We start from the raw sequence: 13,966 nt of genomic DNA on the forward strand, positions 1-13,966 counted from the left end.
AACCAAAAAGCTTACAGAAATAGGTGATCGAATTTGGCGTACTATAGTACAAGTAGGCATGTTCAGGCATAGCTCAAGCCCTTAATGCAAACATTAAACCAACCTTCTCATACTAAAAACATTCATCTGAGGGTAATATTCACATAAAAATACAGCATAATCATCAACACCCACACAGTGATCTAATGTATGGCAATATATGAATTTCAAATGTATGATGTACATTGGCATTCTGCTAATAAATCTATAAGTCCCCAAACTGTTCCCACAAAGTTGGGAGCATGAAATTGTCCAAAGTCTCTTGGTGCTGAAGCTTTAAGAGTTCCTTTCACTGGAACTAAGGGGCCGAGCCCAACTCCTGAAAAATACCCCAACACCATAATCCCCCCTCCACCAAACTTTACACTCGGCACAACGCAGTCAGACAAGTACCGTCTCCTGGCAACCGCCAAACCCAGACTCGTCCATCGGATTTCCAGATGGAGAAGCGTGATTGGTCACTCCAGAGAACACGTCTCCACTGCTCTAGAGTCCAGTGGCGGCGCTTTACACCACTGCATTCCACGCTTTGCATTGCGCTTGGTGATGTAAGGCTTGGATGCAGCTGCTCGGCCATGGAAACCCATTCCATGAAGCTCTCTACGCTGTTCTTCAGCTGATCTGAAGGCCACATGAAGTTTGGAGGTCTGTAGCGATCGACTCTGCAGAAAGTTGGTGACCTCTGCGCACTATGCCCCTCAGCATCCGCTGACCCCGCTCTGTCATTTTACGTGGCCGACCACTTCGTGGCTGAGTTGCTGTCGTTCCCAATCGCTTCCACTTTGTTAGAATCCCACTGACAGTTGACTGTGGAATATTTAGTAGTGAGGAAATTTCACGACTGGACTTGTTGCACAGGTGGCGTCCGATCACGGTACCACGCTGGAATTCACTGAGCTCCTGAGAGCGACCCATTCTTTCACTAATGTCTGTAGAAGCAGTCTGCAGGCCTAGGTGCTCGGCTTTATACACCTGTGGCCATGGAAGTGACTGGAACACCTGAATTCAGTGATTTGGATGAGTGAGTGAAAACCTTTGGCAATATAGTGTATTTTACATCCCATGCCTGACCCTTTATGATGTATGTGTATATATGGCTATATATCAGATTTCCATATGGGTATCTACGCAATATGATCCCATGTTGAACTAAGGTCATGGAAAAACACTGACAGTATTGTCACAAAGAGCAAAATCAAACTCCTATTATGTTGTTATGTCAATGTTTTTTTTATTTATTAAACTGAATTTAGTTATTTAAAACATGTCTCAAATCTAAAAGGCCTTCACAGTCACGCGGTCCCTGTCGCTGATAATAGTAGGTAAATTGCGGCCCCTAGTGGCACCTCAAGGAAACACAGTGTTTTTCCTGATTCAGCTTCAGAAAATCTGGCAAAATCCATTCATAAGCATCAGTGTACATATCTTGCAAAAGCAGAGCGGTGGCGTAATTATCAAATGAAAATCTTTTGAACTGATTTTGGTTGATTAGCTCAGGGAAAATGGCCAATGATGAGACAAGTGGGCTGGTAAGCTGAGTGGGTCAGTCAGTGTCTGTGTGCTTAATGACTGTGTCACACCTCGCTGTGACTTTAGCCTGTGGGGGTGTTTAAACTGGCAAACACTGAAGTTGGGCCACTTCACACATTCCTTTCTTGTAATTTTGGGCAATTATCATAAGAAAGGAACCAGCTGCACCTTTGTTCTAAGACAGACTTTTGAATTAAAACCTGGCCAGGGGGGTCTATGGTCAAGCGCGTGAGCCAAAAGGGGCACTAAACTGTGAATAAAGGGTGGGCCGACATCATATTAAACCCTATAGATTAAGAATTCGATTAGTTCATATGCGTGTGGAGCCAATGTACTTTATGTAAGTGCTTGTAGGATTTATGAAATTCTTTTACGTAATATTTATGCATCTCTAAAGAGTTTGTAGTACCTTCTGTATTCACAGCACAGTTACTCAGACTGTATAAATGTGTTAAATGACAAAACATGCAAAAAAAACCCCCAAACATTTACTGCCGTCCAAACTGTGTTAATCCGTATTTGAGTCACATTACAGGAAACATGTAAACTTTAAAGTCTAACGTAAAAGAAATAAACAGAATCTTATAGATTTCAGCTGGTTTAGCATTCCTATTCGCTCCCAACTGAACTAATTAAAGCAGATGTTTATGCACAACGTTCTTACTGAGGTGCAGCTCTCACGCTGCCCGTCACGCCAGCTAGCAGCTAACGCTATCCGTCACTTCATGCCACGCTGACACGTCGAGGTAACTTACAGTTACAGAAACCATGAACTGTTGATTTGAATATGAATGGAATACAACTTTATATACAGCTTCACAATAAATCCCTGCCATCGTTTATTTAATCTACCTTTTGTACCCGTTACCATGACAGCAGACCTAGCAAGGATGCTAGCTAGCTAATTCGCTCGTCTTGTCTAGAGTATCTCTCAAAGTACGTCAAATGAAACATGAATATTTGGCCAAAAACATAAAAATAACACAAATTAAGTTAATGAGCATCACTATTTCATTGCAGTTGCACTCAATAACCAAGGTGGATGGCCTGCTAATAAGATTTAGTGGAAAACTCTAACACGTCTTATATAATTCAAGTAAATCAGTTTGGGATGTATCCAGTAATGTAAATAAATAAAGTGTATTTTAGTTTTTAAAATAAGTTTTATGTAAAATATTTGATTAATGTTTGTGATGGCCATGAATCGTCGTTTTGAGTGTATTTGGAGCAGCTTCAGGCATCTTCTCTGGCGTTGGATGGCCAGTATGAAGGTGTCGCACAATTGATTTCCATGTCACGGAGGAGAGGTGGAGATAAAAATAGCTGTAACTTTCAGGGTTTTTCAGGTGCAGACAAAGGAACGTGAGATGGAGGACACAGCTAAGAACCTTCCTCCTCTCTGGGCTGATGAACGCACACAAGCTTGTCGATACTGACTGACAAGAAAACCCGAAGTAATATAGAAACGTCAGATGTTCTGATGTGATAATTACACATGTAATTTATACTGGATCTCATCTGGTCACAGCGGAGAAGCATGTAAGTGAAAAGTGTGACCAAAGTTTATCTGCAGGCAATGAGAACATGAAACGCATGTTAATAGAAGATATAAACAGCCCTTCATTCAGTTCCACCTGCAGAGAAATCAGAGTCTACCTGTACTTTTGAGTCAGTGTTCTTATCGTTGAAGCTGCACTATGTAAGTTTTCAGTGGTGGACAGTAACTGAGTATCTGAGTAAATGTAATTATTTTCTGTACTTTAGTATTTTTGGTGTATCTGTACTGAAGTTTCTCCGTTCTGGGGACTTTTTCCTTTCACTCCACTACATTTCAGAGTCTAATATCCGACTTTTTCCTCCTACATTTTGAGAAATCTGTCGTTCCTTTTGGTTTCTGTGTGTATAAAAACGTAACATGTCAAAACGAAAGAAGCGCAAAGCCAGAGCACCAATCAGGGCCCAGCGGTCACTTTGTTTAGAGCTGGTTTTGACCTGTTGGTCATACCGACCCAGTGCAGCATGCGGTTCAACGTCAGCGCAGCAGCGTAAAACTTTGGGAGAGTCTGTTCAACATAAATGATGAACTAACCTAACTTTGTGTAAATAGAGCTCAATATAGAAATACGTCCACATATGCAGTCGAGACTGACGCGGCTTTTTTCTGAATTTCTACAAACACCATTTCATTTTATAGTAAATGAGTTTGGGCTGGTTTATGTTTATGAACAGACGCCTACAGATCAACATAGTAAAGGAGCTCATCTGTGATCCTGAGTTTAAAGCCAGTTTTTATTCAACTTAAACTTGGAACTAAGTTGTAAATAAATCTGAAACTGAAACTTTGCTTGTGTGTAAAAAGTGATTTCAGAGCCACTCGGTTCTCCCTGATGGAAACTGTTTACCTTCAGTGTTTTGTGCTTCTGATCATTTTAATAGACGTCAGCGTCACTAATTAATGACGTTCTATTAAAAGACTGGTTTACCAAGAGAGACGCTGGAGGACTTTCACCTGAAATGAGTTCATGAAGCCAGTCTGGTTATAAAAATGATAACAGGACATCAGAGCCAGAATTACTCTTTTAGTACTTTTACTTTATACTTAAGTACATTTGAAGGGAAATACTTTAGTACTTTTACTCAAGTGGAGGTCTAAAGGGAGGAACTTCTACTTTTACTGGAGGAATATTTTACCTTGGGTGTCTCAACTTTAACTCGAGGACATGGTTTGTGTACTTCGTCCACCACTGGTAAGATTTGGGGAATTGGAGAGCTCTCTGACGTCAGTGTGTTATCACAGAACCTGTGGATGAAGTTTTTGTTGTTGTGGTTTGAAGGTGATGTTTGTGAGTTGAAAGAGTATCAAAAGAAAACTTTTAGGCCACGTCTTCTGAAGATGTAAGTGAGTTATGTACTTGACACGGGACGGTCCCCTGAAGTCCGGCCTTAAAAAGAAACACTTCGAAATCAAATCAAAACAAAGTTTCCTTTTTTCTTTTTTCTTCTCAGTCCACTGGCCTGACGCAGGGCTCTGTTTTCTCCTCTTTGTTTGTTTTCTCTTTTCATGCTTTCCTTCTCTTTTTCCTCTTTCTTTTCTTTTAATACCCACCTAGTCTTAAAACCGTACCGGTCACCCCTCTACAAAGGTGTGACATGGATGTGCTGTAGCCTCAACCTTAAATGCCAGTACCAGCAGATGCACCTGCTTGGCCCTGATTACCCCGTGGCATTGTCGGGAAAATGTCCTCGAACCCTAATTAATAAAAGCATTGTAACAATCATTATCTTGGAAATCATTAAATAAATATAAGTATAACTCTATTTTACATTAGAACATGCTTTATTCCTTTCACTGCATCAGAGAACAGATTAAATTAGAATTAAAACTTTAACTTAACATTAATGAATTAGTAACGTTTTTCCATATCGTCTGGGACTTTGGAGCGGAGGACAGGGTGCTCTGAGTCCCGACAGTATTCTGGGATTCTGAGTTTCCTGGAGTAACAGTGTCTTGTCGCTGTTGCCCTCTGCTGGCAGCCGGCAGCACAGGCTGACCCTTTACACTACTGTTATCATCATACACCCTTCATGCATAACATTCTGACCACCTCCTTGTTTCTACACTCACTGTCCACTTTATCAGCTCCACTTACTGTATAGCTGCACTCTGTAGTTCTACAGTTACAGACTGTAGTCCATCTGTTTCTCTGATACTCTGTTACCCTGTTCTTCAGTGGTCAGGACCCCCATGGACCCTCACAGAGCAGGTACTATTTGGGTGGTGGGTCATTCTCAGTGCTGCAGTAACACTGACGTGGTGGTGGTGTGTTAGTGTGTGTTGTGCTGGTCTGAGTGGATCAGACACAGCAGGGCTGCTGGAGCTTTTAATCACCTCAGTGTCGCTGCTGGACTGAGAATAGTCCACCAACCAAAAATATCCAGCCAACAGCGTCCTGTGACCACTGATGAAGGACTAGAGGTCTAGTTAGAGGTCTGATAATGGTCTAAGAGTGCTGAAACAAGGAAGGTGTACTTAATATATACATATAAACACCTGCTTTACTTTTAATGTAAGTCAATGGAACCAGACATTTGCTGGTCGTTTTGGGCCATTTCTGTTGGTCCATTCATCATGAAATTTGAATGTAATAAGTAAAAGTTACGTTTAATATTTTAACATTAAATATAATTTATATTGTATGCCATACAATATAAAGGCCAACAGGTATTTTTGAATATTTCAAAAAGTGAAAAATGACAAAAACGGAGGATTCTTCCGACAGCAGTGATATACAGTAGGATAGTACACATGTTGGGACACTGTGCAAAATGCTGCTGGCATTAAATTCAAAACGGTCATATATTTAAAAACAAAAAAACAGTAAAATTTAATGTTGAAACTGAAACACTGACATGTTGTACTGTTTTTGTCACGCCTACTGACCGTTCCTTCACTCAGAGATCGGATTCTCTGGGAGACGTTGACGCCTCCCACACTCACACACCTGCCTACAGTCTGCTCATCAGCCACCCTTTATATACCGGGAGTCTCACTCTGCCCCTTGTGGTGTCTTTATTGAGCCACTACCCCTGTATTTTGGTCTTTCCTGATTTTTTGGACTCTGCCTGTCTGTACTCTGATTTTTGCGCATTAAGATTCTCTGCGTTTGCGTCTCGCTACCCTGTCCAAGTCTTAGTTTTCAACTAAATATATGGTTTAAATGATTTGCACATCGTTGAACTGTTTTTATTTACACTCTGCACAGCATCCCACATTTTTGGAAATGGGGTTCTAAATAAAAATAGATTTCAATGATGTGCGAATCATTTAAACCCTATATTTAAATGAAAATACTACAGATCATCAAATCATCAAACTGATAAATTGTATTTGAAAAATATGCCCACTACAGAATGTCTGTTTTAATGCAGTGCTGCCTGAGGTCAATGTGCTGTAGATGGTTCCATATAGCACCAGAAAGGGGTGTGTGATGTTTGTGTGGTGCTGGTTTTTTTGTGCTATATAGAACCCTGTTTAAAGTGGTTCTGTATAGAACCATCTACAACACATTTTCATGGATCTGAAGAACCAATTCTGATACAAAGAACTGTTTAAGGACCCAGACAGACCTGGGCCCGAACTAAACTGAGGATTGGGCTCACAAGCAGGCCGACTAGATCTAGCTAACTGAACTGAAGGCGTGAGAAAGAAAAAATATCTAGAAATAAAACTGTTTTATAAGTGAATTTTTCATGCAGTGTATTAACAGAAAAACCTCAGGAGGAAAACTGCCAACCAGTAACAGTGAGGTGGGGGGTTGGGAAGCTGGTTTTTCCTGATGGCAAAACTGATAGCAAGAAGGTCGTGGACCAATGTTGGCCCGCTGATGGCGAAGCTGGTGGTAACTGGTGTTTTGCTCGTGTTTTCCGGGCGGCCCACCACAGGTTAAGAGTATTAGACAAAATTCCACTTATTATTATCCACTCAGTCTAATTTGCTTTCCTTCATCACTTATTTATATAGCGCCTTTCCCATGCTCAAGGATGCTTTCCAGATGGAGATACCTCATATCTCCAAAATGGGAACTTTACAGGAGAAGGAAAGAAACCTATGTTACTTTTAATGCGAGTCAATGGAACCAGACTATTTCTGGTCATTTTGGGCCATTTCTGTTGGTCCATTCATCGTGAAATTTAATATAAAATTAAAGTTAATATTTAAAATATTTGTAGTATAAATATTATATTGTATGCAATACAATAAAGACCAACAGGTATTTTCAAATTATGTCAGACTAAAAAACATATAGCAAAAGGCAGCTGGCATTAAAGTAATTGGCATTTATATTTCAAAAAAGCAATTTGTACTATTTTCAATTAGATATGATTTAAATGATTTGCATATCATTGAATTTTGTTTTGATTTACATTTTGCACAGGGTCACAATTTTTGGAAATAATTATACTTTGTGTATTAGTTAGTAGTTAGCGTATTAGTAATCCAGCTCAGTCACCAACATTTCCTATAAAATCATTTCCCATCAGACCTAGTCCTTATTTTTGTTCTTTCAGTTGTTTGTAATATTTGTCTTGGTTCATTTTCTATAAAAAAATTAAAAAAAAAACTAAGTCATGGCCACAACTTAACCATCTCATTCTCACACCCTTACTAATTCGTAGCCACGCATTATTTTTATTTATACAGGATGTCACGGTGGGGCTCCGAGCATTTCACACTGAACCCCTCTGAATGATTTTGTTCGCATCTAAACCGCTGAACGATTAAGTCATTTCCCCTTTAAGTACTCTGACTGTCCTGTGACGTTACTTTTCTATGTATTGTAATTTAGTATACTTAGGAGACTGTACTCAGTACTCAGTCGTTTATAGTATAGTATTTTTTATCAATATTCTCTGCATTTATGATAAATGCTATAGGCACTCTGGGAAGACCACCCCCCAGCCCCCCACCCCCGTCACCCACCCACCACCCCCACCCCCAAATACAGGCTGCGCGTACTGCGCCTTTAAGAGGGCACTGGGACTCATCCATCGCTGCTGCCGCTGTAATATTTTACCTCATAGCTCAAAGAGGTGGTGGCTAAACCGGCACACGTCCCCCCCCACGGCCATTTTCTCGACATGTAAGCGGTGTCCGTGGACGTGGACGCGGGGAAAAGCCCTATTCACGGCCCGCTCGCTCCATCCTTCTTGCGCTAAGCCGCTGGTTGAAGATGGTGAAGAGGAAAAGCCTGGACGACAGCGAGCAGGAGAACAGCCGAGGGATACCGTTCCCCATTCAGACCTTCCTCTGGAGGCAGACCAGGTCAGAGATGAAACGAGGCATAACAGGTGTTTTCAGGCGGGGACGGTTCCTCCTCGGCCGGAGAGGAGCCCAGGTTCACGGCTGCTTCATCCCGAGCTCTGAGTATGCCGGGCTCACTTGTGCGTCATCTTTTCGGCGCACCAGTGTTTTCGCTGTTAGGTGAAAACACAACGCTGTTTGGAAACGTCTCCCGCAGAATGTCACACGAGTATTTCTAACGTGTATTACACGACAGCTCGTCAGCCAGGCTGTGACTCTGGTCTGATGCACTGGTTGTGCAGTTTCACTGTGAAACCCTTTCCACTGGCCGCTGTCCAGTCTGACAGAATGTGTGTTTTGTCCGTTTCAGTGCCTTTCTGAGACCGAAGCTAGGGAAGCAGTATGAAGCCTCCTGTGTGGTGAGTAATTTCAGTGCTCATCAGGGAGATGGTTCCCCTCACCCACCCCTAATCTCCCCTCATTACACCTCAGGCTCCTGGCCCTGCCATAGCTTACTTTGGACAGACTGGACAGTCATTTGGTTTAATCAGTTCCATGTAATTATAAAATTTGCATTTTTTTAATTGCATTTACACTTAATAAAATGAACACGTACACTGTAAAAAAAAAACAAGGAATTGAAATGAACTGATTTAAATGTGTGTATCATTTCAGCATAACACACACACACAATTGTTGTCTATCAATTTTTTGTCTGTTTGTATTTTTAACTTGTTCTCCAGGGTGTGTTTAGGTTTTTGTCCATCTGAATTTTCGTGATCAAATCGTAAGGCAAACTATTCAGTAACTGCATGAAATAAATGTCAATTTTTATTTTATGTATTTATTTATTGTAAAAGCCCCTCAAATGAGCAGAACGTGTGTTTTATGATCTCCACATATCACTACATGCTTATAATTCACTGCTGAAAGCCAAAAATCTGCGACGCTCTTTGTGTTATTTTCTAAAAGTGATGTTTCCAGAGCAGATCACTGAAGAGACGCCGTCTGTTTATAGTTTAGAGCCCAGATTTGGGGAAAAACGGGTCGACTTTCAGTAGAAAAACAAACTGAGCTCAGCTTCTTTTATTATAAGGGTTTAAAATGACATCACCGTCTATTAGACTGGAGAGAAGAGCTACAGCCTCACACGACGCCCAGCTTCTGAATGGAGCTCATGGAGTATGAACGTTATGAAGAACATGACAAAGTGCGTTTAGGAACCACCGGTTTTCCCAAGGAGTTTAACCATTGCTGTTTAATAACCTGGAAATCTCTTCATTCCTCTGCCAGTCTTTTGAGCGTGTGCTGGTGGAGAATAAGCTCCATGGACTCTCTCCAGCTCTGACTGAGGCCATCCAGAGCATCTCACGCTGGGAGCTGGTGCAGGCAGCGCTCCCTCATGTCCTCCACTGCACCTCCATCCTCCTCTCCAACCGTAACAAGCTAGGTATAAACCCAAAACCGATGTACATTTCGATGTGGTAGGATGATTCCAGTTTGGCTGTTCTTGTTTAAGTGAGATCTGGGAATCAAAGTAAGCACCATGCCCCTGCTCTTGAGGTTATTGCTGGCTAGATTTTGTTTATAGAGTTTGTATCAGTGCTTCCCAGCCTTTGTCTTGTTGTTTTCCGTGCTCTAACACATCTATATAAACTCTGGAAATATTGATTAGCATTATTAAGTATCAAAATATTGGAAGAAATCCTTGTATCTCCAGCACTCCAGTAACTTTACAGGAGAGGCAAAAAAACTGCTTTACTTTTAATGTGAGTCAATGGAACCAGACGTCTTTCCAAGTCATTTTGGGACGTTCCTTTTGGTCCATTCCTCATGAAATTTACCCACAACGTAAAGAACAAAAGGCAGTTTCAAATTAGGTCAAAAACTGAAAAATGACCAAAATTGAGGTACGAGGTTTTGGTGGCGATATGCAGGTTAGTAGTCCTTTAGGAACAGGATTGTGAAGGATGAGTTCCAAAGGCGCGTTGGAGATTAGATTCTGGCTTGTCATTTTAAAATGATAGCACTCCTATAAAAGTCTTTTTTGGAGTCTGGTATGTAAAAGCAAAGCCTATTTTCTCTTCGCTTGCTTAACTTTTTGCTTGCTTTTGTCTGAAATCAAGATATGAACCTTGAGCCTGTCTCGCCGCCAGGGCACCAGGACAAGCTTGGTGTGGCCGAGACCAAACTTCTCCACACTCTACACTGGATGCTGCTGGAGGCTGCCCAGGAGTGCCACCAGGACCTGGGACATGGCTGGTCTGGAGGGGGCAGTAGTGGCAGCAGTGCATTTCTGCAACCCTTGGGCAACCAGGGAAATCTTGAGCGGAGTGGCAGCACCCCTGAAGAGAACGAGTACGCCCGTGCCAAGCTTTACCACAAGAACATGGCCACTGTGGAGCTTTTCGTATTTCTCTTCGCTCCTCTAATACACCGCATCAAGGTTGGTGGCGAACTTCTGGATACTGTGTAAATTTCATACCCTGGTACTTATTTTTTCCATATTCTACTGTTGGTCTGTTCTGACAGTTCTTTATTCAGTGTAATGTTTATGGCAAATATGTAGGTCACTGTAAGCTTCATTGATCCTCAACATTTTGTGTTTGGCAGGAGTCTGATCTCACCTTTCGATTAGCTAGTGGGCTTATCATTTGGCAGCCAATGTGGGAGCACCGCCAGCCAGATGTTCCTGCCTTTTCTGCTCTCATCAAGCCTATGCGGAACATCGTTACTGGTGAGATCGCTTTTGTGTCCATAATGAATTGCGGTAAAAACTTTGTGTTATCTGTGAGGTCAAAAAAACATACCAGACAACTCTTGGTCCTTTCACCCCAGCATACGAAAATCAGCATATTAAACATCAGTAAACATGGTCGATAATCTAAGAAAATTAAGTCCAAATTCATGCTTAAAGATGGGTTTTGCTACAGTTTCAGCTGTGTGCTGTTGTTAATTTTTAAGAATAAAATAATATCGTAGTATCAGAGGTCATGTAAGTAGCCTTGTATCAGTGAAAAGCAAAACTTTGGATACCAAATGTGGCACAAAAGGTGCTCATCAACTACTTTTGGTATATGAGGAAATTTAAGTACATTTGGTTTTCATCAAACTGTTCCTCTCAATAAAGGCTTTGTTCACACGGCAGGTAAAAGTGGCCCGAATCTGATCTTTTTCTTCATATGTGACACAGACGTGTGTCAGTGTAAACACACTGAATCTGATATTTTCAATTCCGATTTGAGACCCTTTCATCTGTGGTACTGAAATCCGATATGTATCCGGGGGCAGTCGTGGGCTGGAGGTTGGGGAACTGGCCCTGTGACCGGAAGGTTGCCGGTTTGATTCCCAGTGCCGACAGTGCATGACTGAGGTGTCCTTGAGCAAGACACCTAACCCCCAACTGCTCCCCAGGCGCTTTGTATAGGGCTGCCCACCGCTCTGGGCAAGTGTGTGCTCACTGCCCCTCGTGTGTGTATGTGGTGTTTCACTTCACAGATGGGTTAAATGCAGAGGTGGGATTAAAAAAAGTATCACTTAACTTATCTGCAGCAGTGCAACTCAGTCTGAACAGAATTCATGCGACTTTTATGTTAATCCAACTTGACAGTCGTCCTCTTTTTGCGCCGCTGAGACTCATAAACATTTAGACTGATGTTTCTCTACCAAAGAGACTCATCGCAACTGCTCCTTGTTCTTTTCGCCAATGAGATTTTTATAGAAATGTCCAAGTGCAGCCGTAGGAGAACGAGGCTGCAGCATCAAAGAGCAGTTAAAAGTCTGAAAGCAAAGTTTAAAGAATCCGTGAACCAAAGAAGTGACCGCACCCTTTTTACGGGAAGCTCGAACACATTCTGAGTGATGAGCCCAGCTGTCAGTCAGTGAAGCTTCATGGTGGCTCCTGTGATGCTGGTGAAGATGAAGCTGATCCTCTGGGAGTGACTGGCGTTCGTTCATCGTCGTGATCGTTTACGTCTGGATGAGCCGCGTGACGCAGTCTCTGAAACTCTGTTCTTTTGCACATGTGGGTCGTTTTAGGAGCTGATCTGTTGAGACTGATGTCGCATAGAGATATTTAAAAGATAGTGTGAACAGCCAATCAAAAAAATCCGATTTGGGCCACTTTTGCCTGCTGTGGAAACAGCCAAAAAGTTTGACGTCACAGTGCGTCCATATGTGTTTGTGTAACCTCATGTTGTCAAACATGTGCCTTCTTTTCAACATCCACAGCGAAGAGGAACTCTCTGGTGAATAACCAGTGCAGCCCCTGTGGCACCAGCAACCCCTGCTCAACGGTAGGTCTTAGGAGTATCTGCACAGCCTTCACCAGTTTTTTAGATCCCGGTGGAGAGTTATTTCCTCTCACGACAAAGAAATGTGATTTCACGGCTGCTGTCATGTGATCAGGCTTCCTATCTGACTCCCAGGTGGTGTGTGAATCAGCCCAGTCGGACACCTCCTCCCCGTCGGTGACGGGCCAGAGCTGTCGCCGTGGCAACTCAGTGGAGAGAGGAGGCTCCTCACAGCAGCCATACGAGAGAGGCCTCTCCCAGAAGAAGTGAGTGCAAAACCGGGCTGCAAGTGTGAAACATCTGTGCAAAGAAGAAGAAGTGTCTGAACCAGGAGTGCTCACTCTTAGGCCTGATCCCATTTCTTCTTTAGCCCTTGTTTTTGAGTGTCACCCTAATCCACTGGAGCTGAGCTACAGGGCAGTGGTTAAGATCTTCCCTCTGAAATGAGACCCTCAAATAAAAAGAGCTTCACTTCATTATCAGCTACTAGCGCTGCTCTGTAGGCGACCCTGCCCGTCTGCAGGGACAGCAGAGGAGGGGAAAGTTCAGCTCCTCACTGCTAGGCTTTAGTTACATTTAGGGTTCATACGCCTTCAAAGAGGGGGGCAGTTATTTATTATCACCCCCCCTAATTCTTCAGTGATGTGAAGCTGAAATGAGATATTCTCCAGATTCTTGTTCGAATTTTCCCGTTCCACCATAAATGGAGCAGCTGTTACATTCTGGCGCTTCAGGTGTCAGAACTGCTGGACTATTTAAGGCGGAACGGGAAAGTTAGGTAGCTAGCTACTGAGACATCAGCATGCTGTTAAATATTTTATGCTTGTTATGAAGAAAAACGAGTGGTTATTGTAGCTTTTTAACAGAGAAAATTCTCATATTTGTGGGTTTCTTTGGTCTCTTGTGCACCCTTTTTGCTGGTTTTTCTTTTTTTCTCATATCTCTCTGTTTGGAGTCTCTGAAAAACCTCCGTTTGGAGGACCATGTAGCCCCAACACTTCACCCCACCCCTCTATCTCAAAAAAATTGGTACACCCTAACCCTAGACGTGAACACGCACAGAGGGCTAAGGGCTCTGTGGTAGGGACAAGGGATGAGATGGGATTAGGCCTTACTCTCGCTTCATTTAACTCCTTTTAACTCCATTTAATCAGTTAGTCTCACTCTTCAACAGCTGATCAGGTGCGCTCCTGCCTAATTGGTATGAAAACCTGCAGCCACTCAGGCCTTTTAGCAAATAAGACTGGACACCTGTGGTCTAAACATCATGTCAGGGGTGTTTACATACATGGCTATTGCTTTA

General features: G+C 42.4%; 1 protein-coding gene across 7 annotated transcripts in view; it reads left to right on the plus strand.

Moving 5' to 3' along the window:
• The first annotated feature begins 8,110 nt into the window (after positions 1–8,110).
• LOC108437687 (unc-80 homolog, NALCN channel complex subunit) overlaps positions 8,111–13,966 on the plus strand; it is a 57,005-nt gene continuing 51,149 nt past the window's right edge. For 6 of the 7 annotated variants that reach the window (XM_037536476.1, XM_037536473.1, XM_037536477.1 and 3 more), the window contains exons 1-7: positions 8,111–8,392; positions 8,742–8,790; positions 9,665–9,821; positions 10,528–10,817; positions 10,985–11,108; positions 12,602–12,666; positions 12,799–12,929. In XM_037536476.1, coding sequence (XP_037392373.1) covers positions 8,301–8,392; positions 8,742–8,790; positions 9,665–9,821; positions 10,528–10,817; positions 10,985–11,108; positions 12,602–12,666; positions 12,799–12,929 — 908 coding nt within the window. In that variant the 5' untranslated portion in view covers positions 8,111–8,300. The remainder of the gene's footprint in view (positions 8,393–8,741; positions 8,791–9,664; positions 9,822–10,527; positions 10,818–10,984; positions 11,109–12,601; positions 12,667–12,798; positions 12,930–13,966) is intronic. The other variant, XM_037536471.1, reaches the window with a different exon arrangement.

This window comes from Pygocentrus nattereri, chromosome 30 (assembly GCF_015220715.1).
Source record: "Pygocentrus nattereri isolate fPygNat1 chromosome 30, fPygNat1.pri, whole genome shotgun sequence".
NCBI lineage: Eukaryota > Metazoa > Chordata > Actinopteri > Characiformes > Serrasalmidae > Pygocentrus > Pygocentrus nattereri.